The 27,688-nt window shown below is 58.0% G+C and overlaps 1 protein-coding gene across 2 annotated transcripts; it reads right to left on the reverse strand.

Annotated features, from left to right (window-relative positions):
• Nucleotides 1–1,703: 1,703 nt before the first annotated feature.
• On the reverse strand, nucleotides 1,704–27,688 carry WNT4 (Wnt family member 4). 2 transcript variants are annotated; one of them, XM_068537769.1, is made up of 5 exons: nucleotides 27,558–27,688; nucleotides 12,448–12,683; nucleotides 3,386–3,475; nucleotides 3,147–3,289; nucleotides 1,704–2,434 (listed from the first exon to the last, which is right to left on the reverse strand). In XM_068537769.1, exons 1-5 carry the CDS (start codon nucleotides 27,632–27,634, stop codon nucleotides 1,967–1,969), a joined length of 1,014 nt encoding a protein of 337 aa, XP_068393870.1. In that variant the 5' UTR covers nucleotides 27,635–27,688; the 3' UTR covers nucleotides 1,704–1,966. The 2 variants fall into 2 exon arrangements, with proteins under 2 accessions (XP_068393870.1, XP_068393869.1); XM_068537768.1 differs by having other exon boundaries at nucleotides 3,386–3,517.

The following is a 27,688-nucleotide window of genomic DNA, read 5'->3' on the forward strand; positions in this document are numbered from 1 at the left end:
CTTTGTGTGGGTCGGGCCTCTGCCAGTGAGGGATAGTATTTTCCCTGGCTCTGAGCAGACAGCTGAACAGAGCCCGCCAGAGGAGCAGTGAGCCCAGCTGGGCAGCTGTGGGGACACTTAGTCGGCTCAGCTTTCATCCACATCAGAGCCTGCCTGCCCCAAGATTATCCCCACATTTGAATGTGGGTCCAGCATCTCACTTGGTTTTGGCCTTCTTCTTGGATGGACACTGAGCAGAGAGCTTGGCTGGGGGCCGAGGGTGTTGACCCTGTCTTCGTGAGGGAGCCAACACCAGGAGGCACAAACCGCAAGGCCTGGAGGAGAGCGTCTACAGGCTGGAGCCCGTATTCTGGATCTGGGACCTTGAATTCAGACGCTGAACCCTGGAGCCAAGAACCTGGAGTCTGAGAACCTGGAGCCTGGAGCTTAAGACCTCAAACCAGGAGCCGAAAGCCCCAGTGTTGGTGCAGCTTGGAGAGAGGGCTGAGAGTGAGGTCCTCTGGTGGTCGGGAGCCCACCTGAGCAGCAGTTGGGTCAGGCCAGGGCTTGCTGTGTGCAGGTCCTGCTCACAGAAGTTTGGGCTGGGCTCCTGATGGTTTGGCTGGTGCACAGGGCCAGGCCCGGGCTGCTGGTGCTGGCTCTGGGGGGGCTCTGCTTCAGTACCCACGGTACCTGGGGGCAGGGGTGCCTCTGCTGCGGAGACCTCACTTCGTCAGCCTTCCCACTGTCCACCTCTTCCCTCAGAGCCTGCTCTGCCCTCCCTTGGGAACCAAGTGGGCTCTGGCTCAGCCTGTGGTCTGTGGCTCCTGCTGCTTCCCAGCCCCTTTTCCTCCAGCCAGAGCTCCATCCCCAAGGCTCAGACCCAGGGGGACCTACAGTTTCTGGGCCTTTGGGTACAGGAGTCCAGGAGGAGCCTTGGCTGGGGGGGCTCTTCTGGCTCTGCCTCTGCCTCTACTGGCTCTGGGACCCAGCTGAGCCTTGCCCTTCCTCCTGTAAAATGGGCACAAGCATGCATCCCTGTCTTGTTGGCCTCCCAGGACTGCTGTGGTCATCCAGTGAGATGGCCCAGTACAGGGCCTAGAACAGTATTTGCTCAGTAGATTTGGTTAAGGGAGTGAAATAGAAGTTGGGAGATGGCTTTTTCACGTGGCCCTCTCCTGTGTGCGTGTGGCATTTCCATTCTTAGTTTCATGGAGGAGCAGCACTGTGGAGTGACGCTCACGGCGTCACCGTGAAGGCCCAGCTGGGGTCTCTGATCCAGGACGCAGCCGTATTCCTGCCTGGGAGGGACCAGGGAGTGAGGGTCTCCCTCTCTGAGGGGAGGCCTGGCGGCTGGGCTAGGGGTGGGGGCACTGCAGCCTTCACCGGCTCTCGCCTCATCTGCTGTTCTTGCCTGGAGGGTCCCACAGAGATTGAACCTCTGGCTGCTCATGGAGGCCTGAAATTAACCCTCTGCCCTGGACCTGGTGTCTGCCCATTCCTTTTCCAGGGGGCTTGAGAGACAAAGCTACCAGGCTGAAGCTGCCCGAGGTGCGTGTGTAAGTGTGGGGTGCAACTGCTGTCAAGATGGCACCATTCCCCTGCCATAGGGCTGCCCCTTTCCCTAGATGTCAGGGTCAGTAGGCATGTGGCTGTAACACTTCGTTACCCACCTTAAGTCTGCAAGTGGAAAAACAGGTACAGATAAAAAGTGAGTGGTCAGCAGTGGCCACATGTGGGCAGCCAGAAGCATGAGCAAAGTCCCTTTGGTCAGTGGCAGCCGCAAAGGCCCAGGCTTCAGGGAGGCCCCAGTTGGTGCCCTTGGGGTCGCCTGGCTGGTTCCGGCAATAAATAACATGAGGACCCAAAAACCAAACCAAAATAAAAAATACAGCCAGTATCTTTTGGGGTGGGTGGTGCGGGACTGTTTAAATTATCGGCCTTCCCTGGGCCACTAGGTGGTTGCGGGCGCAGGGCTGGGCGGCGGTCACCGGCACGTGTGCAGCTCCACGAGCCGCTGGCACTGCCGGCACTTGACGAAGCAGCACCAGTGGAACTTGCAGCTGCAGCGCTCGGCCAGCTCTACCTGTGCTGTGTGGAAGCCGCGGCCGCAGCACAGCAGCTCACAGCCGTCGATGGCCTTGGACGTCTTGTTGCACGTGCGGCCCCTCGTGCCCAGCACGCCGCTGCGCATGTCCTGCTCGCAGAAGTCCGGGCTGGGCTCCAAGTACACCAGGTCCTCATCTGTGTGCGGCTTGAACTGCGCGTTGCGCGGCACCAGCGCCCTGGAGGAGCCCACACGGCGTGGCTCCACCTCCGTGGCGCCGTCAAACTTCTCCTTCAGCGCGTGGCCCACCTGGCGGAAGGGTGGCACGGCTCGCCAGCACGTCTTTACCTCGCAGGAGCCCGACACCCCGTGGCACTTGCACTCCACCCGCATGTGAGTCAGGATAGCCTGCGGGGGGCGGGGAGGGGAGAGGGGCCATCAGGAGATGTCAGGGGAGGCCGGGGAGGGGCTGCTGGGGGGCGGACGAGCGGGGGCAGGGACGGGGGCATGGCGCAGAATTGGAGAAAGATGTACGGTCATGCTTCCTCTGTATTAAGCTCCTGCCGTATGCCACGGTGGACTGGTAAGCTGTGTTGGGAACAAAGATACTGTCCTTGCCCTTGGGGCACTCGGAGTTCATGGAGGAGAGACATGTTAAAGGGCAGTGTCACACGAAACAGTGAAAAGTGACGTGTTGGGGAAGAACACGGCTGCATTGAACCTGCACAGGAACCTTGACGAGTAGGTACTGAGATAGCAGACGGTATTGCAGTTAAGTACACGGTCTTCGCAGTGACACGGAGAAATCCTAACCCTGCTACTTATTAGGGGTGTGTGTGCGTGACAAAGAGGGATGGAGACACACCTGTGTGCACATATATGTGTGGGTGGGGGCGTGTTGGGGCACGTGTGTGCTACACTGGGGGCCGCTCACACTGTTCTGTGACGCCTCTTACCTGTCCACTCCCTCCCCGCGTCCCCCGCCCCATAGGAGGTGCCTGGTACCGGAGCCCAACAAGTGTTTTCTGAGGGGCAGGTGGGTGGGGGAGAGTGTCTGGGGACCTTGCCGAGCCCGCCCTTTCCCGGCCGGCCGTGAGGGTGCTAGGGCTGCACGCACTACCTTCCTGCCGGCCTCGTTGTTGTGGAGGTTCATGAGGGCCCGGCTGGACGAGGCCCCCTTGCTCCTCTCCCGCACGTCCACAAATGACTGTGAGAAGGCCACGCCGTAGGCGATGTTGTCCGAGCATCCCGACCACTGGAAGCCTGGGTGGGGTGGGCATGCGGAGTCCGCGGGTGAGTGAGGGCCCGGGCCCCGGCCCCTGCCTTGCCACGCATGCCCTCCACACCGCCCGCACTTACCCTGTGGGCTGACCCCGTGTACCGTCCGGTCACAGCCGCACTTTTCCAGCTCCCCACTGCTGCATGCCCGCGTCACCGCAAAGGCCACACCTGCCGAAGAGATGGCGTACACGAAGGCCGCCTCCCGAGTCCCTGTGGGAGGGAGGCAGAGGGAGGGCAGGGCTGGGTCCCAGTGCTCCTCCCCGCACCCTCCTTTTTAGAGGAGAGGCATAGATGGGACTCCTAAACGACGGAGGCCCAGGGAGAGCGCAAGGCAGGCTGACTCCTGTGGGGCAGGAGTCACGCCGTGCTGGCGCTTATTCTTACCCACCGATGGCCAACATACTTACACACGCCGGACACTGCCCTGCGGTCTTCACCTGTGCTGGTCATGTATCCTCCCCGCACCCGTCAGGTGAGTACAATTATTATCCCCGCTTTCAGAGGGATCAGCCAACTTGTCCCAGGCCACACAGCATGTGGTTGAGCAGCCAGATGGTGCAGCTTCTGTGCTCTGAGCACCGTCAGTTACTGTTCTCACAACCTCTCCAGGAGGTTAGTGACGTTAACGTCATTTTATGAGAGACAAGACAGGCGTGGGAGAGGTGAATTAACTTACCAAGACTGCAGAAGTAGCAGGCTGGCCTGTCAACCCAGCTCTTTTTTGTGCCTATTCCCCAGCTGGCCCCTCTAGGCTCTGATGGGGTCCCCCGCCCGAGGAACCTGCCCCAGCCCTTCCTGCTGAGGCTGGGCCCATTTCTGAGACCACCTTGCTTCCTTGTACCTCTAAGAGTAAACTGTAATGACAGTGGCCCCACCGCTTACCAGGATCACTGCTGTAGAGGGGATGCCCTCTACCATCGGAAGCTTTATCTGTGCCCATTTCACAGATGGCACAGTGCAGGTTTGGGGAGGGGAAGTGGGTCGCAGTCGTCCAGTCAGGAAGTGATAGAACCAGGACTCAAACTCCGGTCTGTCCGCCTCTGCTGCCTGTCTTTCCCTTCCGCCCCAGGACTTCTCGGTGGTTCTATTTTGGTGCCTGCCCTGTCTCTTGCCTGAATGGGTGTTTTTATCCTCCTAGGAACTGTGCCTCAGGGGGTGTAGCTGCTATGTAGCCCCTTTCTGGGGGTGTGGGTGGTGGGAGGGAGTGTCTTTGTGTGCGTTGTGTGTGTGTGTGTGGTGTGTGTGCACACGGCTGGCTGGGTGTGTGACCAGACGGGCCCTGCTCCTCTCTGGGCCCTGTGAGGGCCTCTGTGTGCCCGTGACTGTCCTTCTGTCTCTTGCTGGAGTGTCTGTGTCCACAGGAGCAGAGGGGGGAGGCTTTGGCCTCGTGGTTGGCAATTACCTCTGTGACACCCAGGCCGGTGCTCTCGGCTGCCCTGGGGAGCAGTCGCCGTGGTCAGACAGAAACAATCACCTCCTCTGTGCCCGTGTCTGTGGACAGGCAGTGGAGCCCGAGCGCTGGGGCTGGGGGCAGCTCAGGCCCCCATGGCCCAGGACGCCCTGTTCTCGGTTCGGCCCTTGAGCTGGGGATACTGCCCGCCACCCACTTTCTATGGCCCACCCTCTGCCCTGGCCTGGACACTTTGGGCCGGCATGAGGGGGCTTGGCTGGAGCCACGGGGGCCTTGACAGCCTGAGATGGAATCCTCTCCAAGTTAATCGAGGTTAATAGCAGGATCATGTTGGTTGGTTTTGTGCTGTGGCCGCCCAAAGAGAGACGACTTTAGTTTCTGGTATTTCTGGTATTTCCAGGCCTGAACCAGCACAAATCTTTGCCCCAAAGACCAAGGGGGAAGGGAAAGCAGGAGATAGTAGGGTGGATGGGACTGGCAGGGTGGCCCCAGCTCCTGGCCTGGCATGTTCCTTTCTCCTCTGCTTCTCTGGCCCCTCAGGCAGCCCCCGGCCTGCCCCAAGCTCTGGGCCCACCTCCTCCCCTGAGCGCTAGTAGCCTTGGGTGCAGGGCTCCCTGTGAGGTGGCTCAGGGAGACCCCTGCCTCATCCCCAACCAACACCCATCTGCCAGGACTACAGGCCCCCTTGTCCTGGCCTCGGGAGCAAGGGCGCTATAGTTCTCTCCACTTGGGCCTGAAGGAAGAGGTTCTGGAAGGAAGATAATAACACGAGCTAAAGCTCAGAGAGAGCTCACTCTGTGCTGGGCACTGTCTGAGCACTTGACATAATTTATATACTCTTCACAACAACCCTGCGAAGTAGAGACTTTTACTCCCCATTTTACAGATAAGGAAACTGAGGCACTGAGCCATGAAGCACCTGTCCAAGGACACCCAGCCAGGAAGTGGTGGAGCCAGAATTCGGACTCAGACAGCCTAGCTCCAGAGTTTCAACCTTGACATGATCCTGCCGCCCGGACCCCAGAGCCTGGAGCCCCCAGGAATATATGCACATCTCTTCCCACCTCCATGTGTGAAGCCACAAGCTGTGGGACATGTCCAGTTCCTTTTGTGGGTTCTTCACTGGGGGATGGTGAGCAGTGGGCCTGTGCTCAGCACAGGAGGCCCCAGAAGGCCTGAAGAATGTGGCTGAGTCACTGTGTCCCGAGAGCCGAGGGCAGCGGCTCCTCCAGCCTTTTATGACTGGCCCTGGGTCCCGATCCCTTGACTCCAGGGCTGTGGCCCCTCCTGGCTCATCCCCTCTGCCCGGCTGGAGCCTTGCTCACCAGTGGGGCGCCTGGCAGAGACCGCTGAGACACAGAAAAAGGATTGTGGTGTGGCTGTGAGGGTGGCAGAGGGGAGTTCCCCAGCGACCTGGTCGATAACTGCTCCCTGGTCTGGGGGTTTGCCTGTTCCAGCTGCAGGGGGAGGACAGTCCTGACTCTGTCCTCCTGGGACAGCAGAGCCGGCCGAGGGAAAGGCAGAGCTCTCGAAGGTGCTAGCAGCTGCCCTACAGCCTTCTGCCTTTTCCGTAATGCCATTTGCCCCATTCCACACCCAACTCCTTTCTTCCTGCTCTTTCTTCTTCCCTGAGCACCTCCTTCCCTGGCTCCATTGGTCTAAATCCTGAGCGTCCTCTAGGTCCCGCCTCACTGCCATCTTTTCCAAGGTGCTAAGGCTGCCTGGGGCTGGGAATTCAGAGTTGTCCTGGGGATCCAGTGATAACTACCCTTTCTGAGGGCCTATGATGTGCCAGGGCCTTTCCATGAGCTTATGGCGACCTGAGCAACCAGCTCTCTCCAGCTCTGCTCTGTGGAGGAAAAAGTGAGGCTCGGGGGCTTGTCTGGGGTCCCTCAGCCAGTCAGTGGCCAAGAGGGAATTGGAACCGCGGCCTGCCTGACTCGAGGCCGGTGCTCTTCTGAGCACATCACATGCGCTGTCTCCCCAGATGCTGGATGGAAGGACATTTGAGCAGGAAGGAGTGTTTGGAGGAGAAACAGATGAGGCTGAGTTGGGCTAGAAAGGAAGCCACAGGCGTCGGGATCCCCGGGGCATCAGGCAGGTGTCCTGGTGGCAGTGTCATTCCGAACATAACTTACATGTTTCCAAAGCAGACCCAGCGGGAGTCCTAGGGAGGAGGGGCAGGAGAGGCACTGCCCTTGTCCTCTCCCCATCCCTGCCCCCCAGCCTGCCTTGCCAATTTCCTTTGCTCTCTTGTCTGCAAAGGCTCACTTTTTCTTGAAACCACCTTCAGGAAGCCTCTTTCGATTTAAGAGACAATGTAGGGCAGGGGAAAGAGTAAAGGCTTTGGAGTTGGACAAAGCCATGTTAAGACTCTTACTAGTGTAGTGACCTTTCCCAGTTCTAACATGGGGAAAGTAACGCTGGCCCAGCAGGCCAGGCCCTGGCACTTCTGCACATCCCTCCCACCATCATTGATTCCTGGGACCCCGGGTGCTCTGGCTGGCCTGGCCTGCCCTCCCCACACAGTCAGAGTTGCACTCGGACTGTTTCATCTTCTAAGTGTCTTGTGTGCTTGTCTGCAGCCAGACTGGAAGCTCCAGGGGCCACGCTGTCCCTCACCACCTCCTCTGCCCGCCTCGAGCCCAGTACAGAGCTGGCAAGAACAGGCCTTTCCCAGCTCCCTGGAGACAGAGGCGGGTATTGGGAGGAGCGTGGATGCTCAGCCTGGCAGGCCTGAGATCTAGTCCTGGTTCTGCCACTTCCTAAATGTGTGATTTCAGTTTTTATGTCCATAGAATGGGGCTGACGATAGTTCTGACCTCTTCGGGTGGGTATGGAAATCTAATGACGTAAAACATGGAAGTGCTTAGCCACTGGTCTGGAGTAGGAGCTTGAGACATGGTAGCTACTGTGAATGTTACTGTTGGGTGATTAATGCCATTTTATTCATTCGCTAACAAATATCGGTAGGGCACTTACCCCCTGAGGGCCACTTGTCCGCATATTTGCCATTGGGCTAAAGGTTTCCTTAGCCCAGAGACACCTCCTCCCTCATCAGACGTTTATTAGCCGCCTGCTGTGAGCCAGGCCCTGTGCCAGCACGAGGGAGACGGACGTGAGTCTGTCCTCAAGGAACCCCCAGTGCAAAGTGTCTCTGGGGTAACCCCTCCCCAGACCTCCTGTGATGTATCTGATGGCACCAAAAGCTGGCCTGAGAGGTCCCCAGAAGAAAGGCATGTTGTCACCCTCATTGGGTCCAAAGTGATGCCAACATTGAGGACAAAGGTGAGAGCACAGGTGTTAGGGAGTCACAGCCCAGGACTGAAAAGCATCCACTTCGTAGATCCAGCCTGAAGTTACCGTCAGTCAGGTGCCCTGAGGTTAGACACGCAGGGACTGCAAACACAGCCTGGGCTGGATCCTCTCTTGGCTACGACCAGTGTACCACATCACCTCCCGGCATGGCAGCCAGAGCCCAGAGGGGCCTCAGGGCTCATGGAGTCCCCTCTCTCGGGACAGGGACACGATCAAGCTCACAGAGCGAGGTGTGAGAAGGCAGGGGCAGGCCCAGCGTTGGCTACAGATGGAGGGAAGCAGGAGCAGAGGAGTCTGCATGGCCTTCCCCACCCCTCCCTGTCCTGCTCGGGCCAGCCCACTCTGAGACCCCACCACATCCTGCTCACGGCCACACTGAACTTTCGCCAGACCCCCTGGCCTCTCCCTCCCACCCTCAAACCCTCGTCATTCATTCCACAAATACTTATCAGTTACCTACCTTGTGCAGGTGCTGCCCCAGGCACAGGGATTAAGCAGTGACCAAACCGCACAGAGGCCATCCCACATCTGGCCCTGCACGCCTGCTCAGCCAAGAACCACCGCCTGCCCCATTCCTGGCTGCCCCCGATGCCAACTTCACCAAATTTCTGGCAGATTCTCAGCCTAGAGCATACAGTTTGGCCCTGACTTGCACATGGTCCTCACCAGTCACCATTATGTCACCGTCTGTCTTGCCTCTGTAGGCCAGGAGCAGGGGGTCTCCACTGCCCGGGAGGGTGCGGGTTGGAGCTGTACGGCCTCGGGCAGTGCTGGTCGTAAGAGAGCTGCTCCCATCCCCGGGTGCCCTGGGAGTCAGGCAGGCCTTTGGAGACATCATCTTTGAATCCTGATGGGAAGTCCAGGAGCTGGGGCCTGGGGTTGCCCCCGCATCCAGAGAGGAGAACGCTGAGGCTAGGACAGGGGATGGACCTTGCCCGGGGTCTCATGCCAAGAGCCGGCAGGTCCCGGATCTAGGTGCATCACACCCTCTGTCTGCTGGGCCTCCTTTCTCAGCTGTAACATGGGAACAATACTACACACTCGGACTTGTCGTGAGGGTGGTCGGATGCAAGGCAGCACCGAGGAGGCCCTCAACAAATGGGGCTCCTTTTCTTCTCCAAGTATGGCCTGGCTCCTGGAGGGATCTGTGAGCTATTACCTTTCCAGGTCTGAGGGCAGGACCCCAGCCAGGCAGCCCATGAATGCGGGCACTGGCCTAGCCCCCCAACCCCTAAACCCTGGGGGCTGTGAGAGAGGCCTGCCCACCGGCTGCTGCCCAAAATCACAGCAGCTGGTGAGGACGGATGGCTTTTCTGGGGTCAAGGTCCACCCTAAATGGTGACGCCCTTATGAGGTAAGCACACGTGCAGGTCCCACTGACAGGTGAGGGTACGGAGGCTCGGAGGAGTGAGGTCCCTCCCCCAAGGTCACGCTGCCCGTGCTCTCCCCGCACGGCCTCATCAACCCTGGACCCTCCAAGAGCAGCACTGTGGCCTCGGGAGGGGCAAGTCCCGTCTCTTGTTCAGTGGAGATAAATTGAGACTTTTCCAGGAGGAATTTTACTAGGGAAGAAAACGGAAAATGCAAAAGTGAGGGGATGGACGAATGGGAAGAGTTCAGACTCCTCCAAACACGACTGCCCTTGCCTGGCGTGTGGCTGGCTTGGCAAGTGCATGCCCTGACTCAGCCCCGAGGAGACTGGATGCTTGACCAAGTCACTTGGACTTTAGTCCAGAGCAGGTTCCAGCCAAGCCCGGTAGGATTCTCAGCATCTCCCTGAACTTGATGAGCCGGGGCTGGGCCCCCTCCCTGGTTCCTGGTGCAAACACAGGTGAGGAAAGCACTTCTCGACGGGGTCCCTCTCCTGCGTCAGGCCGCACTGACCCATGCCTCTCCTCTTCTGCCCCTTGAGTCCTTGCCCCGACTTGCTCTCTGCCACTGATGACATCCCTTGACTGTCTCCTCCATGCCAGGCTCTGCCACGCGCTGGGAAACCGGTAAATGAGACATTACCCTTGCCTTGGAAGAGTTCAAGGTTTAGGGATGGGGGAGTGGGGTGGGGGAGACAGACACCACAGTTCAGTGTGAAAGGTGTAATGAAAGCCACGTGGACACAAATGGTTTAGACAGAAGTGTGTGTGTGTGTGTACACGTGTGTGTATTAAGGGAGGGAGAGAGTGAGAGAGAAAGGAGAGAGAAATGGATAAGTCAAATGGGTTAAAATGTAAACAGCTGGTGAATCTAGGTAAAGAGTATATGGCAATTCTTCACAGGAAAAACTGAACTCATATATTCAGAGAACAAACTGGTGGTGCCAGAGGCAGAAGCAGGGATGGGGGGTGGGCAAAATGGGTGAAGGGGTCAACAAGTACCAACTTCCAGTTATAAAATAAATATGTCATGAGGATGTGATGTACGGCGTAGTGACCATAGTTAATAATACTGTATTGCATATTTGAAAGTTGCTAAGAAAGTAGATCTTAAAAGTTCTCACCACAAGGAAAAAAATGTTTGCAACTGTGTGGTGATGGACGGTAACTAGACTTACTGAATCATTATATTGTACACCTGAAACTAATATAATATGTCAATTATACCTCATTTAAAAAAGAAGAAAATGAAAGTAGCTGACTGAATAAACCCATCACATAGAGATTTTTAAGAAAAGAGTACATGGGAATTCCTTGTACTATTTTTGCAACTTTTCTGTAAGTTTGAAATTATATCAAAACAATTACCAAAAAAAAAGGGAAAAAACCCCAGCATGAACAAAGGGCTTTGGAGCCCAGTGGAAAAAAGCAACCACCTGCTTGCAGGAGCTGGGCAGACTGGAGGAGGGAGCTGCTGAGCTGGTGGAGAAAGAAGGCTGGGTGTTTGGGGGTGGAGGAAATAGCATGTGCAAAGGCACGGGGGTATGAAGGGCCTGGCACATGTAACCCTGCCAGTCTATTCATCAGTCCACCTAAAACACGGAACACCTACTGTGTGCAAGGGGCTTCCTGTGCCCAGGGTCTGCTGTTTGAGCCTAGTGTCTGGGCCTCATCAGACAGACAGCCCTGGGTCCTCGGCAGGAGCACCGTGGTCCCGGAAGGGCCTCCGCTCCCAGGCCGCTCACTGGGCCTTTGCTTCTTCTCCGAAGCAGCAATGTTCAGTCATGCCAAGCATAATCGTGCCTTTTTGGCCCCTGCCAACTCCCAGGAGAATGGCTTCCAAATTTCTATCCCAGTTGGTTTCCAACAACATCCAAATGGTTTTGCCACAAGCCCAGCAGCCCTCGCTGTCCAGGACCACAGGTGCCAAGACAAAGGTTGGCCCAGGAACGCTTTCCTGCTGCCTGAGCAAGTCAAGGGGCCTGTGGACTATTGGTGGCTCGGAGTGTCAGTTTCACACTCAGGAAGTAGAAAAAGGGGCAGCTGGTTTAGAGCACTCCCTCGAGGGCAGCGGCTTGACCCGGTGACCTCTTAAGGAGCCTTCCAGTTGCATGGAACGTTCTCTATGCCCTGGCCCATCTTCCTCTGGCTTGATGCCTTCTCATATTTCTGGTGTCAGCCGAGGACCCACTCCTTGGGAAAGCTTTCCCTGAGCACCCGCCCTGGCTGGGGCAGGGGTCCACCCTCGTGCTCCGAGGATCCTGTGTCCCCTCTCATCGTGGGTAAGAGCAAGACCCTGGAGCTGGGCTGCACGGGCTCAAGTCCTGGCTTGGCCACTTTTTGGTTCTGTGACTTTGGGTGAGTTACTTAACCTCTGTGTGCCTCAGTTTCGTAATTTGCAATATGGAAGCCTATCTCAAAGGGCCAGGTGAGTTAATATCACTTAAAGCACTTAAACAGTGTCTGGTCCCTAGCTGGTGCTACAGGTGTGAGAGCCACTGCCCCTACTGAGGTGTCATCGTTGCCTCAACTGTGAGCCCAGGAGGACAGGGTCTGGGTGCTGCTCTTCCCGCGGACTCAGGGCTGGGCAAGTGAGGCTCAACATGGTTCGTCAAAGGTACAGACGAACGAGATGCACTTGCATAGGTGAGGCCAGTGCTAAGGTACAAATAGCATGGGGCTGGGGGGCTGGAAGCCCAGGTCTGAATTCTTTTCTGCTGTTCACCCTCTGAGGAGCCCCGGGCCACTCCGTCCTTTCCCCTGCCTGAGTCTCAGTTTCTGACTCTAAAACGGGATGGTGGCTCCAGGACTGAAAACACGGCACACCGTATTGTGCTGCACAGCCAGAGAACGGCATCCTTCTCCGTCAGCCCTCCCGCAGGGGACTGCCGCCCGCTGGGCCCTGCCCGCTCCCATGCCTCCACCTGCATCCTGTGATGAATAATGGACCCGTCAGGCCACTCATGAGCACATGATTCTCCACCCCAGGAAACAGTGGTCCCTTCCGGGGTCCCCAGCACCCCCACGAGCCCCTCCCTCACCTTGCGTCACCACCTTGCCGAAAACAGGCAGCGAGTCGAGCGTGGAGCAGTTCCAGCGCCGGTTCCGGAACTGGTACTGGCACTCCTCGATGGCGAGCTGGGCGCCGCGGCGCACCGAGTCCATCACCTCCAGGTTCCGCTTGCACATCTGCACCTGCCTCTGGATCAGGCCCTTGAGCTTCTCGCACGTCTCCTCCTCTGAGATGCTCCCCACTGATGACAGCTTGGCCAGGTACCTGGGGAGAGGGGGGTTGGGGATGGGGGTGGGACGTGGTGCTGAGCCCCTTCCCTCCTCCTTCCATGCCCCGGCTGAGGCCACGCCCTGCCCAGGTCTCTCGGAGCCAGTTTGTACCAGGGATGGGTCCTGGAGGTTGGCTTCTCTCTGGATCCAGTGACGGCCCTCCTGCCTGGTTCCCAGGGCCAGAAGGGCGGAAGTGCTGTCTTGCACAAGGCCTCCATCTCAAGTTAGCCAAAGCAGGGAGAGCACTGGGAGGGTGGCTGACAGACCCCCGTGGGATCCCTCCCTGCCTGGGTGGCCCCTGCACTGGTATCTGTGCCCCGATGTTACCCTAGACCTCACCCATGGGCTCCGAGCCCTTCATGTCGAAATGCCCTCTAGATGGGAGGCTGGAGCCACTGTCTGCCCTGGTGTGTCTCTTTCCCCTCCCAAGGCAGAGACCCCAGTGACCTAAGCCCACCTCTGGCTACAAGGTCACGATCCTCACTGCCAGCCATACCCCTGGGCCACCAGGCAGAGACCAGCGTCACTGCTGTAGCACTTAGGACAATAAGGGCAGTGAGGGCTGGGGGGCTGGGGATGGTGTTGGGGGAGGGGGCTTTGAAAACAAAGTGTGCCATGCTCTCCCCTCAGCCCCTGGAGTCTTTATAGCCAGAGAACGGGGCACCAGTGCTTGCCCCACCTCACAGGGTTATAGCGAGGATCACAATCCAGATGAGACAGCTTATGTCAAGGCACTCTGGGGCCAGGCACATGTGGGAAGGGGCTTTACTGCATCCCTTTCAGCAGAGGACAGAGAGCACTACTGTTGATTGGACACCTACCATGTGCTGTGCACGGCGGCAGGCACTTCTTCCTGTTGCCAGCTCACCCCAAATCTATCAGGTGACAATTACTATGACCATTTTATGGATTCCAAAATAAAGGCTAAGGGGGTAACATGCCCAAGGTGACCCAGGTAGCAAGTGTCAGAGCCAAGCTTCAAACCCCTCCAAACCCCATGGGCCTTTCCCCTGCCAACCCCCTCCATGAGGGCGCTGGAAGGCTCTGCCCTGTCTAATGACGGCCACTTTGTTTTTTTGTGTGTTTTTTTTGGCCATGCTGCATGGCATGTGGGATCTTAGTTCCCTGATCAGGGTTCGAACCCGCGCCCACTGCATTGGAAGCATGGCGTCTTAACCACTAGACCACCAGGGAAATCCCTAATGACGGCCACTTTGCAATCTGGGCCAGGGGGCAAGGGGGCCAGGAGTAAGACACGAAAATACTCACCGGGGTGGGAGCAGAGCTAGGGAAAGACCCTGTGAGGAAGAAACTGGTTTTTCTCTCAAGGGAAGGGTGTGCATTAACAGAACACCTACTAAGTGCCAGGCATGTTTCAGAGCAGTGAGATGACCATCAAGGTCACCCAACTTGTACGGGCAGACCTGGATTGGAGCCCGGGTCTGGATGACCCTGAGGCTTGTGCTCCAACCACTGCCCCTCAACCTGTCCCCTCACCCCATCCCAGCATCCCTGGCCAGGGCCCAGTGCACATAGTAAGCACACAAGTAGCAGCCTAATGGTGGAAGGAGAGCTGAGTGGTGACTCTGGAAGGCCTCCTCTCCCTCCCCTGCCTCCCTTTCCCCCCTCTTCAGTGGGAGATGCACCTGCCACCTCCCAGGGCAGGCAGGGCTGCCTGGCGCTGCCTTCCAGATTCTTGGAGGAGCAGCAGGGTGCACAGAATCACAGCCTTAAGGAATGTTCCCTGACACGTGGTCTGGTCCAGACTCCTTATTTTACAGGTAAGCTCAGAGAAGGAGAGGGGCCTTCCCACCACCTCCCAGCAGGAGACTCAGACCCTGGCTCTACCCTCAGCCTCAGCCCCATAGATCAGGGGCTCTGAACAAAAGCAGAGCAAGTATCCCACTGCCCCAGAGGCCACAGTGAACCAGCCCAGCAACCCAGGTCTGCTTGATGGGGGGGCAATGGCTCTCTGGGTGGTAGAGGTGAAGATGCCAGTGCATCTTTACCGGGGAAACTGCACAGATTTCTTGTCCAAAGAAGGACAAAGGCTACTGCTCTCTGGGACTCAGTTTTTCCACCTGTAATGTGAGGGGGAGACCACCGATTGTGGCCAAGTCAGGGAACTGTTGTCAGGCTCTAAAGGGATCCTGTATGTGAAAGGTGGTCTTACGTGGGGCCTCAGGCAATGGGGCAGGAACTCGACATCTGTTTACTTAGTGAAGGAATGAATAAATGCATGGTACCCAGATAGAAAAGCACACAGAAAGCCTAGTAAGATATGGGAGATTTTTATGACAATGACAATGAGAATAGCTAACTTGTATGGCCCTTAATCAGTAAAGCCTAAGACTTTACTTGCATGATTGCATTTAATCCTCCCAGTAAGCCAATGAACCCCCATTTATAGAGGAGGAAACTGAGGCACAGACAAGTTAAGTACTTTGCTTTGTGTGCGAGGTCACACAGCTAGTAAAGGCAGAGCCAGGACTTGAACCTGGTTTTGCCCGACTTCAGAACCTTTGGTAGAGACAATATTCTTTTATGTGGCTCAAGGACTTGAACGTCACCCGTGGGCAGAGGTTGCTGGGAGCTGGGTTCGTTCGACGTAAGGATGCGGGCCACGGTGCAGTGGGTGGGCCGCCTGCGGGTTGCTGAGCTCTCCATCCCCGGGGGTGTACAATCAGCAGCTGGGTTCTATTTGTCAGGCACGTGGGCTGGACCAGAGTGATGGTTCTCGTATCTGGCTGCGCATCGAAACATTTGTGGGGTTTGCTGAAAGTGCAGGTGTCTGGGCCCCACTCCAGGCAGGGCTTGGTGGGCATCTGGGCTTTTCACACGTTCCCAGCAGCAGCTGTGAAGCCAGGCTGGCAATGGCCTGGAGGGCACTTTAGGGGAAGTCTGTGAGTACCCACTGGGGATGTTTCTTTCCAAGTTCCAAGGAATCTGATTCTGGGACCCTCTCTCCTCCTCAAAGCTGCGGGGCCTCTCTGCATCTGGCTTTCTTGATCTGGCAATCCCACAGGCTGCTGTGAGAAGTTAACGTGATTTGACGTGGCTAGTGCATCTGGCTCTCGGCCGGCACATCTTGGGTGCGCCGTAGCTGTGAGGATCTCGCCCTTCCCTGGCAGCTCGGGCTGGTGGGAGGTGGGTGGTCTCGGGCTGAGGCAGTCCCACCTCCCCTCACTTTTCCTGAATTCCTTGCCTCCCGGGAGCCTCACGGTCTCCTCTACCAGGTCCTGCCCAGAGGATGCACAGAGGCTGGTAGTGTCCCGACGAGGCCTGGGCAGAAGCCTGAGCTTCTCAGAAGGGAGACAAAGGTGGGAAGATGGCTGGGGGTCCGGGGAGGGTGTATCTGCAAGGGGAGGGGGCTGACTTGGCTCCTCAGCCCTACCTAGGTGCATCCCCCGCCTCTGCCAGCTATGGAGCTAGTCCCACCTGGCGCTTTTGGCCTGCAGGGGGCACCAAGAGCCCGGCTACTGGCCGTGGGCCAGGTCCACGTTTGGGAAGCCACGGGTGAGGGGACTAGCAACTGGGCCTAAAGCTGGATCCTTTCCTGCTCAGATGCCAGAGTTGGTCTCTAGGAGAAGGTGGGGCCCCCTATTCCCTCTGTGACATGGGGGCACAGAGCTGACCTGTCCCCATCTCAGCCTCTGCTCCCTCTGTGCCCTGCCAAGGGGCCAGGTGGGGCTGTGCTGGGCCCTGGCTTCTGTGTTCAAGGCAGGGGTTCTCTGGGCAGGAGGAACAAGCTGGGGAGGCCTGGATGAGCCACCAACCCACTGTGGGACCTTGGGCAAGTCCCCGCCCCACTTGGAGCCTGTCTCCTCACGGTACCATAAATGAATGGGTCTGTGTCAGAGTCCGCTGGGACGGGGGGTGGGTTCAAGCCTCAAAGTCCCCCTGGCCCCATGCCAGGCGGATAGACGGAGCCCCTGCCACTGAAGAGGTGTGAGATGGGCCAGAGGGGCCACCCACCGCTGCCTCCCGTAAGCTCAGGACTCAACGAGGGACACGGGCTGAAATAACAGTAATAGGGATTTAGGGGTGAGCTGCTGGCCTGCCACGGGTGTGAGTCACTGGGACGGCTTCCAGGAAGAGGCTTAGAACCCTCTTCCGCTGAGGAGTGTCCCTGCCCTCAAGGTTGGCACCAATGCCCACCGCCCCCAGCCCCTGCCTTCATCTGGCTCCACAGCTGTCCCCTTCCATGCCACAGGAGGCAGGGCCCCAACTCACTCTGGTTCTCTCAGATCCCAGGGTCTTGCCTGGGAAGGGCTGGGTATCAGAACTGGAAACGGAACTGGGAATGGAGTGGGGAGAGTTAGGACCCCAGGCATCACACGCCCTTGCCCACACTGCTTGCTCGTTCTGGTATCTAGTTAGGGTGCCTGGCCTCATTTTACAGATGAGCAAACTGAGGCCCAGAGAGGTGGAGTGACTCCCCAAAGTCACACAGCTAGTGAGTGGCAAAGCTGGAACGCAAACCCAGCTCAAACTGGGACCTCTCTTTCCCCTGTACCCTGGTTGTGGATCTGCCTTGTTTGACAGCTGCAGGGGGCTAACACCACCCTCGGTGTCACATCCAGTCCGTGGCCTCCTCGATGCCTAGCACAGGGTGTGGCACCTAGAAGGTGCTCAATACATGCTTGCAGCATAAATGGATGGCTCTGTCCTGACTAGGTCCCCTCTGCTCCCCTCCTGGCAGAGGGCTCAGGGTTGGGGGCGGGGCGGTGAGGGGAGAAAGTGGAGGCTCTGTGGCTTTTTGGTCTGCTGAGGACTTGGAGACCCTTAGGGGCAAGGCCCAGCTGGTTCCAGGGGCCTCAGGAATCCCCTCTCTGCACCCTCAGGTGGCTCAACCTTTCCTCCAGAGACACACGTGCCACTTGCTGACCGGGAGCCGGGCCCGGCTCAAATGTCAACTGCACAAGCCATTCCTGGAGGAGACCAAGAGCCTGGGCGTGTGCGGGGGTGCTCATTGCGTTGCGCTGGGCCGGCCTGTGGAGGGCCTCGGCCATCCCTGCTTCTTCTCTCATTCTGGTTGCATCGCCCCAATTTAGGCTTCTTCCTGCCACTGCTGAGCACAGGCTTAGCCATTTGCTACCCGCTGCCCCGGCCACGCAGGACTCCAGCCACAGCCGTGCCATCGATCAGGTTACCCCCAACCCCGGGCCGCCCCGCTGCCAGGCAGCTCGTGCCCTGTCTTCTCCAGCGGGGGCTCCGGTCCTTCAGGCTCCTCCCAGGAGGCCCTCCCCACGCCCGGCCCGTGCCTGCAGCCTGCGAGGCTGGAGGGCCCTGGCCCTGCCAGGGAGATCAGATCCTCTCGGCCACCTGCTGTTTTCATTAGAAACTAAAATTAGCTGGGCTTGTCCCAAGCTTTTCCAGGTTTGCTTGCTTTTCAAAAAAAATATACAAATTCCTAGAGGAAAATCCGCACCTCTTTGCGACTCCTGCCCAGCTCTTGCTCTGCGCGTCAAGAGGACAGGGGACGGGAAATAGCTGGAGCGTTTGGGAGGCCAAGCAGATCAGCGTTGTGGGTCCTGGCCCCACGGTCTCCAGGTGGGGGCTGGGACGCCAGCCCAGGCCTCTCTACCCCCTCCCTCTGGCCTCCCCACCCGGCCGGGCCACATTTAGAGCCTCCTCAGGAGCGGTCGTGCCTGCCGGCGACACCAGGGAGGAAGGAGGCCAGGCGGCGGGAGGAGGAGCCGGAAGGAAATGAGCCCCTGATGAGCCGAGAGCCGCCTGGGGAGACGTGGCCGGGTGAGGGCGAGAGGGACCCAGACCCATCCGGGACTGTGCGCTCGTGGCAGGCGGGGCGCACCTGGTTCCCCAGGAGCCTTCCACACCCCCAGTTGTTCTCAGACCTTTGAGGGTTTCTGTACCCGTGGTCTTAGTCTCCTGCTGTCCTCTTCCCTACAGCGTCCCGGTCCCGGAGACTCTTATCCCTTCGCGTGGCAGGCAGCGTGGTGCGCTGTGCAGGAGAGAGGGACCGTCTGGGTCAGCGTCCCACCTCTGTGTTACTGAGGCAAGAGAGGGAACATCTTTGAGCCTCAGTGTCTTTACCTCTAGAATGGGGAGAAGAATAGTTCTGATCTCAGGAGGCTTAAGCGAATTAAATAGCCACATAGGAGGCACTCTTCCCCTGTTGGCAACAGTATTACATAATCATCAAGATGTTTATCATCACCATCATCATCACTGCCCTCTCAAAGCCTCTTCATAGTCCATTGAGCTGGACCCTCTTCTGGACCCCAGACAGTTCTGCTCATTTGTCTTCTTTGGCTTGGTTCCATCAGCTCTCTTCCACCTGGGTTCCCAGCCTGTTTTTCAGCTGAGCACTCCGGAGGGCAGGGCACACGCCCATGGGGCACAGTGGATCACTTCAGTCTGGATCCTAACTGTCGATTTTTTTTTTTTTTTTTGGCCACGCAGCATTCGGGATCCTAGTTCCCTGACCAGCGATCGAACCTGTGCCCCCGGCAGTGGGAGTGCGGAGTCTTAACCACTGGACCACCAGGGAAGTCCCCCCAACTGTAGATTCTTGATAGTCCCCGGATGGAGTATGCAGAGTTAGAGAACGTGTTTCCAGTGATTCTGGCCCATCAGATGGATCCTCCAAGGACTGGGAGTATGAGGGATGGGATGGGGGGGGGATGGTCCTATTAGGAGATTAGGAGCTGCGGACACTGGGGTGAGGAGGGCAGGGACAGTGGGGACCTAGGACTAGCTCAGGTGTGCCCAGGGGACTTGGAAACCGTTCATGGCACTAGATGACTAGAAGAAAGGGACCTCATGTCCCTTGTCACTTGTGCTCTTCAAACAACAGCCACATGCTTTACTATATCCTTATATGGATATATATCCATATATCCATGCAGGGTTGTCCAGGTGGGTATCATCCCCTCCATTTTTTAAAAAAAATAAATTTATTTATTTTTGGCTCTGTTGGGTCTTCGTTGCTGCGCAAACGCCTTCTCTAGTTGCGGTGAGCAGGGGTTACTCTTTGTTGTGGTACGTGGTCTTCTCACTGTGGTGGCCTCTCTTGTTGTGGAGCACGAGCTCTAGGTGTGCGGGCTTCAGTAGTTGTGGCTCACGGGCTCTAGAGCGCAGGCTCAGTAGTTGTGGCGCACGGGCTTAGTTGCTCCGCGGCAGGTGGGATCTTCCAGGACCAGGTCTCGAACCCGTGTCCCCTGCATTGGCAGGCGGATTCTTAACCACTGCGCCACCAAGGAAGCCCCATCCCCTCCATTTTACAGATGAGGAAACTGAGGTTCAGAGAGGCATGTGTTCAAGGCCGTGTCAGTGGTGGTCAGGATTTGAAAACAGGTCATACTGGCTCCTAAGCCCGGGCTGGCTGATCAGGCTCCAGAGATGGCCCAGGGCATCGAGGGCATGAGGGTTTGGCATCAGTGGACAATGATTTGAGGAAGGTGGTCTTCTTCTTTGATTGATGAGTCTTTCTAGAGCCCCATGTCTCTTCTGAACTATGGTGAAGGCATCTTTCAGGGCTGCTTTCAGGAGTGAGGGGTGCTGGGGAGGGCAATGTCTCAGGGGTTATGTGGCTGCCTGGACAGCATCTGGGCCGGTGGTCTCTGCAGCTACTCAGGCCATGGAAGGAGTTGCTGTCACTGGCCTGAACCCCCTGGAGGGGCAGCCAGCGAGGAGGGGCTGGCCTTGGAGACATTCCCAGTGGTGGTGGGGTGGCGGGTGCTGCCTCCATGCCACCTTCTTCCCAGATGTAGCGTAACTCTAGAGTTCTCAATGCCCAGGTCACGTTCTCTTTGTCCCCAGTGCATTTCCCCAGCTGGGGGGAAATGACAGCCTCCTCTGGAGCCCAAGGCCCCACTCCTGTACCTTAGGGTGCTAATTCCCCCTCTACCTGTCTCCTGGGATCCCTAGCTCCCTTTACTCCCCATCCGCAGAAGCCTCAGCACCCGTATTTTCCGTCTCTTGACATCCCAGTTTCCATTATTTTCAGCTCCTTAGATTTCTTTCCTGTCCCCCACCTCTTATATGGGAGCCCCCCCATTTCCCATCTCACAGTATTTGTTCCCAGGGGAGCTGGTTGCTGACTCAGGGCCAGGAAGTAGCCTCTCAGACCTGAACTTGGATGGTTCCAGAGCTGTGCCAGAGGTGAGAATTCTTCTCTCTCTGGGGCAGGTGTGCTTGTGGGGTGAGTGGGTGTCGAATTTAAGGCACTTCCTCACCTTGCCTTGCCCCCCTAATTTACCAACAGAGAGCTTCTCCCTTGCAAAGAACCCATCCAACCCTCATCCCCAGGGTACCTTTCTTGCCCTTGGAGCCATCGAACCATTGCACTGTCCTCCCTAGCTCGGCTGAGGGAGCCCTGGGGATGAGGACCAGGGAGGCATGGGGAAGCTGCATGAGCTGTCCAGGGCCGGCGCTGGCTTCCTGGAGTGAGGCTCATGCTCTGGTGGCTTCAGGTTTCTAGCGAGTTCCTTGGCCTTGGTGCACCCCTTCTAAAGGCCCAGTCCTGGGAGAGCCTGTGGCTGAGCCCGCACGCCCACCCCAACAGGGCGGATGGGAAAACCTGGGTTCCTCCCTCGTTGCTCATCACCTCCAGCAGAGATGACTGGCTAGGTGTATGGGCTGCAGCTCTGCTTTCACCTGCTGCAGGGAAAGTTCTGGGAAGACAGTCAGGAGACCTGGGGTAGAGTTCCAGCTCTACCACTAATATGCTCTGTGACCCCAAGTGCCTAGCACGGTGCCTGACGGAGCGTAGGTCTGGACAAGTAAGTGCTTGACATGACTGAATAGGGCTTACCCGGCACTCACTCTCCTGCTTGGAGGCTCTGTGTCCCGGGAGCGGGCAGAGCTGATCACTTCTGAGACCCCCTCTGACTCTGATGGCTGTGATTCCGCCCTCTATGCCTGGGGTGCCAGGAAAGCAGGGCATCACTGACTCAAGAGGAATACCCTGCTGGCTCCAGTCCTTGGCAAAGAGTTCCTGGGACCCAACCCTGCGATGATATGACTTGTGTGTGAACAGAGTGAGAAACAGGGTCTGAAAGCCTCCAGGGTCATGGCAGGAAAGAGGCCCCTCTAGTTTCATCAGCAATTTCATGCTGCTCCCAGTGGGCCGCTCCAAAGTTCCCCCGTGAACTGCGAGCTGTCAGGAGGTTCCTTCCCTCCCAGGACACATCCCTCCCTCCTTCCACCCTCCCCGCCCAGCCTCTCTTCTCAGACCAGGTCCCCTCTGCTGCGGGGGTTCTGACTTGGCCAGGGAACTTTTAAAACAGAGTTTGGTTTCAAGTTTGCCAGGAGATGGGGGAGGTGGAGAGGGGTTTGGAGCAGGGAAGGGGGAGCTGGGGGTGGTCACGGCAGGGAGCGTGCCTTCTCCCGGGTTTGGCCGAATCACAGAAGACGCAGTTCAGGACTCAGATATAAAAACCTGGCAACTCCTGTAGAAATCTGGACAGCCACCATGGGGTCGCAGCTTCGCCTCCCAGCTGAGTTTGCCGAGCAGCTCTTGCAAGCTCCTTTGGAGCGGGGGTGACTGGGGTGGGGGCAGCTGTGACGCACCCCCCACCCCCATCAGCGGCTCCCCGGCCAACTCCGTGCCCAGTTGGCTCAGGCCAAGCCCTTCTTCCCAGAGGGAGGAACAAGAGGAGCCGTGGTACAATTGCTCAGCTTTCCAAATGCACCCACAGGGCCCGAGTTGGGCGAGTTTCAACAGGTTTGGGGAGCACTGTCTTGTCAGATGCTGAGTTGCTCAATTGCTAATCCAGGGTTGAGGGAAGAAAGTCAAGCCACAGCAGACAGCTGGGTCGTGACTGCTGCCTGAGCAAACCCCTCGGGCAGAGCCTGGTCCCGGGGCCCTGGGAAGAGGGTGAGGGGAACGAGCGCTTAGCCTGGCTCTGAGCGGGTGGCCTGGCCGGGAGCTGCGGGCCAGGGCAGCGCATCTGCCGGGTGACAGCCACACGTCCTGACACCCACTTTGGCACATCTTAGCATCACCTGAGGCTCAAGGCAGTAGAGCAGAGCCTCCCTCCCATTCGAGGTCTTTGAAAGTAGGGCATGATGTGACAGCAACTTACAACCCTCTGGAGCGAACAGGCCTGTCCTTCCTTTGTTTATCAAATGTTGACTGAGCACCTACTACATGCCAGACATATGCCAGGCACTGAGGCTGCTGAGCAGCGTTGATGCCACAGCCTCGGCCTCCAGAGGTTTATAACCTTGTAGAAGGAGCCACATTATTAGACTATAGTTATATACAATACGAGACAGTTCTATAGGCAGGGGATAAAAACCATGAGATCTGGACATGTGAGAGCAAGTCAAGTTCAAGTCCTGCTTCTGACGTGCAGAATGTCCTTGGGGAAGTCACTGCACCTCTGGGCCTCTGAAGTGGGGCTGAAGAGAATACAGACTCCCTCCTCTGAAGGGGGAGGGGGAGAGGTTATGTGGTTCTCATAGGGAAATGGCTGTGAAAATGCTTTGTCAGCCACCGATTCTCAACCAGGGGTGATTTTGCCGTCCAGGGGACATTTGGCAATGTCTGGGGACATTTTTGGTGGTCACCTGGTTGGGGGGGGGGTGCTACTGGTGTCTAGTGGGTAGAGAGGCCAGGGATGCTGCTAAACGTTCTACAGTGCACAGGACAGGCCCCAAATATCAATGGTGGATTTGAGAAATCCGGGTGTAGACTGTAAAGAGCTGTGGGTGTGTAGTGATTATGATTCAATGCCCAGAGCCATGGGAGGCGATCCAAGGGGGTGGGTTTTTGCTATTTAGAAGGGAGCGAGGGATCCTTTATAGCTGGAGACTAGGCGGACACTTCTTGGGGGAGACAGACCACACCTTTACCTGTGGGGCTGGCACTGCACATCTTGGCTGGCTCTGCCCACACCTGGTCCAGCAAGTTGCACCCAGAGTGCCAGGCCTCACTCTGCTCATGGGCAGGGCAGTTACACACCTCTGCTGCGTGAGCAGGCACATGGGAGCTTGGCCCGGAGACGGAGGTGCACACCTGTGGGGAGTCAGATCCAGTGCGCAGGGAGATGCCTCCCCCAGGGGCACCGAAGGGCACTCCCAGCAGCAACTCCTCTGGCTGGCAGGATTTGCTCGGGAGCCCGGCTGGTCTCCCTGGCTCTGTGAGGCTCTTGCAGGGGCCCTGGTTGAAGAGCAGGGAGGCAGCAGCCTAGGATCCTACCTGTGTGGCCTGTGTAAGATCACAGGGTCTGGACAGCACAGTTTTGGGTAGATGGCGCTTGGGGGCAGAAGCCTGAAGGCCCGTTCCCTCCATCATCTCTGTAACCAGGGGCACAGCTCCCCCAGTTCAGTGACAGCTGCCCTCCACGTCCTGCAGCAGCCATGGCTGCAGTTTCTATCGCTGTGCCTGGCACTGTTCTCAGCATGCCACATGCACGGGCTCTCTCTGGCCTCATCACCCCCAAGCATGGGTACCATTTTACAGATGAGGAACCCGAGGCTCAGAGAGGTTGAGTAACATGTCCAAGGTCACTACTCTTGTCGGTGGCAGACCTGGGATGGAACTGCATACAATCTGTCCTAGCCACTCTGCTGGACTACCTTTGAGTGTAGCACAGGCCCCCTGCCCTCGCCTACTGGGCCTCCGCTGGGGCCCCAGCATAGCGCGTCACTGCCTTTCTTCAGGAAACCCACAATGATGAAACTTTAGTTTCTCTATTCTCTAACTCTTCCAGTACTTCCATTTTGGGTTCAGAACAATCTGCTGAGGATTGTGGCCCAGAGGGAAAAAGAGGCCCATCCAAGGCCGCCCAGCACTGGGGACCAAGCTGGGACTGGAACCCTGGTCTCCCGACTTCCAGCATAGCCCCAGTGCCGGGGGGAACATTCAGAGACATTTATGAGCCCAGGTCTGTGGCAGAGTCCAGGCCTTCCACCGATGGACTGTTTTTATCCCTCCATCCCTCCCTCGGTGGGAGCTGCCACAAGCTGTCAACTCACTCCTGGTGCCAGACACAAGTCTAATCAACAGCTTCCAGCTTCTCTGGGCTTGCCCAGGCCTCAGGCTGCAGAGCCCTCCCATCTCCAAGCTCCATCCTGCCCAACAGCTGCACGCAGCGGGACACCTGGCCTCCCCTCCAGGCCACCCGCCCTTCGGAAACAACAGATAGCACTGGCTCTTGCAACCGGCCAGCCAGCAGACCCTGGACGGAAGCCTGACTCCAGGTATTGGAAGGGGAGTGGACACCCAGGCCTTGCCCCTCTGAGAGTGCTGCCAGCCATCCTCTTGTGGCCAGACCTCCAGCGTGGCTCACACTTGAAAAGACACAGTGCCAGCTACCATGCCTGGATGGACATCTGCCCGCCAGAAGCTTTTCCTTCTAGAGGCAGCTTTTGGGTCAGATGCCTCTGTCATTTACTAGCTAGGTGACTCGGGGCAATTACCTCTGTGATCCCCAATTTTCTCATATGTAAAATGGGATTCAGATGTTGTCAGGATTTAGATAGTACAGGGGGAGCTACTATAATCTTTATTGTCATGATTCTACAACCTCCAGGCCAAGTCCCCTCCATGACCGCTCCAGCTCACACTCAACTCTTTCCTCTGATAGCAATAGCATGTTCATGGTCTCATCCATTCGTGATCTGCTTTTATCTTGTCTTCCTCTTGGAGACCAGGCTGTGACATCTATTTCCCCCAGAGCTGGACCAGTCCCTGGCCTGGGGATGGACCCTGTCTTGGAATGTGCCCAGAGATCTCTTCTCCATCATAGCCTCTCTGGTTTGGCAGCGTCCTGGGAAGCCCCTTGTTCTTCCTGCCTTGGGCTGAGCAGAGAGACCCTTGGCTCGAAGCCCAGGGTGGAGCAGGAGTGAGCTGGGTCATCCGGAGACCTGCTTCGTGGCAACCTGAACCATCACGGCTGCAGAGAACAGGTTTGCTAACCTCTCTTCTCTAGAGAAGGCCGCCGCTCCTCACCCCCCCCCCCCCGCCCACGGCGCAGCACGAGAACTGAGCTGTTGGAATTCCCCATGGTTTGCGTGACCCAAAGCTGGGGCTGCCTCCCTGGCTGGGATTTCGGGCTGGGATGTGGCTGAGGGTGGGTGGTGACACCACCTGGGCCACACTGGCTCAACCTTGGGACGGCTTCAGGGAAGGGCGTGTGTCACTGGCTGGGAGTCAGAGCACCTGGGTTCAGTTCTCAGCTCTGAGTTTGAGCAAGTAGCTTCCCCTCCTGGGGCCTCAGTTTCCTCATCTGTAAAATGAGCCAAAATGCTAGATGCTCTTTGAAGGACTTTCCACTGTGGATGTCACGCTCTTTCCCGATGGCCTGGGTCAGACCCTTGAACTGCTGCTTCCTCCTCTGCCTTTTAGTGGCCTTCAGCCCTGGGCCGGTCATACCCAGTTCTTGCTCACGCTCGCTTTGGAGACCCCGGCTCTGAACCCATGCTTTCCAGAGTCAGCTCCAGGGACCCCGGACTTCCCCAAGTCCAAATCAGCTCCCCTCCTCGGCTCTGCGACCCAGGCCCCTCTCAGGGGGACGGCCTGCTAGGGGGTAGTGGGAGGGAGGTAGTGGTGCCCTGGTTTTTGTACACTTTGCCACTGCCCCTGAAGTGTTAATCAAATTAAGTCTCCAAGAAAAACAAAAGCTCCGCAGCCACTTCAGCCTGCCTTGGAGTCGCTCACTCTTGCTCTCAGAACAGCTGGGAGAATTCCACATCACCTCCGTCCCCCAAGCCCTGGGTGGCTCTGACCCCAACGAACACACTCCTTCCAGCCTGCGGGGCCCTGGCGGCTGCAATGACCTCATAGCAACAGCCATTGGACACTCGGGGCAATTTCATGGGAGATATTTGTTCTTTGGTCTTGATGCAGAGAGAATTTTTTTTCCTCTCCTGCTGTCTCCATGGAAACCCCAGCTACACTGTTGGCTATCCCCCTTCCCACCTCATGCTTTTCAGATCAATATTGGATCTTGGCTCCCCACTGGCTGCCCACAGCCGATGGGGGCAGAGCTCTGCGCAGAAGGAATTGGGACCAGGGTTAAGCCTGGGACTGGGGGAATGGTCACTGAGGGAGATGAAGAAGGGGTCCAGGGTCCTCTTGCTTCCCTGTTCACCCACTCATGGAAGCTCATCCTTTAGAATCCCCCCAACCCCCGAGCCAATCTTCCCAGGGAGTCCCCTGAGCCAGGCCCAGTCAAGGAGAAACAGACAGGTCACCAGCGGTCACTACCCCTCCCTCCTTAGGTGAGACTGAGGGAGGTGGAGGGCTGCTGTGCTCTTTAAGGTCTGGACGGAGTTTCTTCCTGCCCCAGGGAGAACCAAGGCCGTCCAGCGTCGGCTGCGGTCTCTCGGATGCCGGGCGTCCCGTCCCTTCCCTCCTTCTCTCCCGGCTCCCGCCCCCCCAAGCAGAAACAGGTCTCTGCACGCCTCCAGCCCAGCCCGCAGCGCCGCGCGGGGCAGCTCGGCGCGGGGAACTCGCCCCTGGACTTCTGGGGATTAACCTGTTATTAGGAGCCAGGGTTCTTCCCCGTAATGGGCTTCCTCGGCGACCTGTCAGCCCAGCCCGGTCTGCGCCCCGCGCCCGGCACCCCACGCCGGCCGCGGTCCCGCTCTCGCACCCCTTGCGCTCTCGGGCTCCCGAGGCCGCCTAGGGGTGCGGAAGCCGCCGCCACCCTTGCAGCCTCTGGGCTGGGACGCGGGCAGAGGGGTGTCCGGAGGGAGGCCCGGGCGGTGTCGGCTGCAGTGCGGAGGGCGAACGAGCCTCGCGTCCCGCGGCCGAGACACCTGCCGGGCGCCCCCGCGCCCGCTGCCCAGCGCTGCCTGGCACTGACTGCTGCCCCCGGGGCCTGCGCCGCCCCGCCCCGCCCGGCCCCCGCCCGGCCCCCGCCCGGCCCAGCCGGGTCCCGGCCCGACTTACAGCCAGTTGCTCGCGGCGGCCGAGAAGACGGCGAAGACCAGGAGGCGCAGCGAACGCAGGCACGAGCGGGGACTCATGGTGCCGCCGCGGGCGCCCGGCCCCGGGCAGCGGCTGCGGCCGCTGGGGGCCTC

The sequence above is a fragment of the Eschrichtius robustus genome, chromosome 3 (assembly GCF_028021215.1).
Source record: "Eschrichtius robustus isolate mEscRob2 chromosome 3, mEscRob2.pri, whole genome shotgun sequence".
Taxonomy (NCBI): domain Eukaryota; kingdom Metazoa; phylum Chordata; class Mammalia; order Artiodactyla; family Eschrichtiidae; genus Eschrichtius; species Eschrichtius robustus.

Coding starts and splice junctions, on each gene's coding strand:
- WNT4 (XM_068537768.1), bottom strand. CDS start 27,634: ATGAGTCCCCGCTCGTGCCTGCGTTCGCTGCGCCTCCTGGTCTTCGCC. Junction 3,518..12,447: donor CGGCAAGGTGGTGACGCAAG/GTGAGGGAGGGG, acceptor TCCCTCCCACAG/GGACTCGGGAGGCGGCCTTC. Junction 3,290..3,385: donor ACACGGGGTCAGCCCACAGG/GTAAGTGCGGGC, acceptor CACCCCACCCAG/GCTTCCAGTGGTCGGGATGC.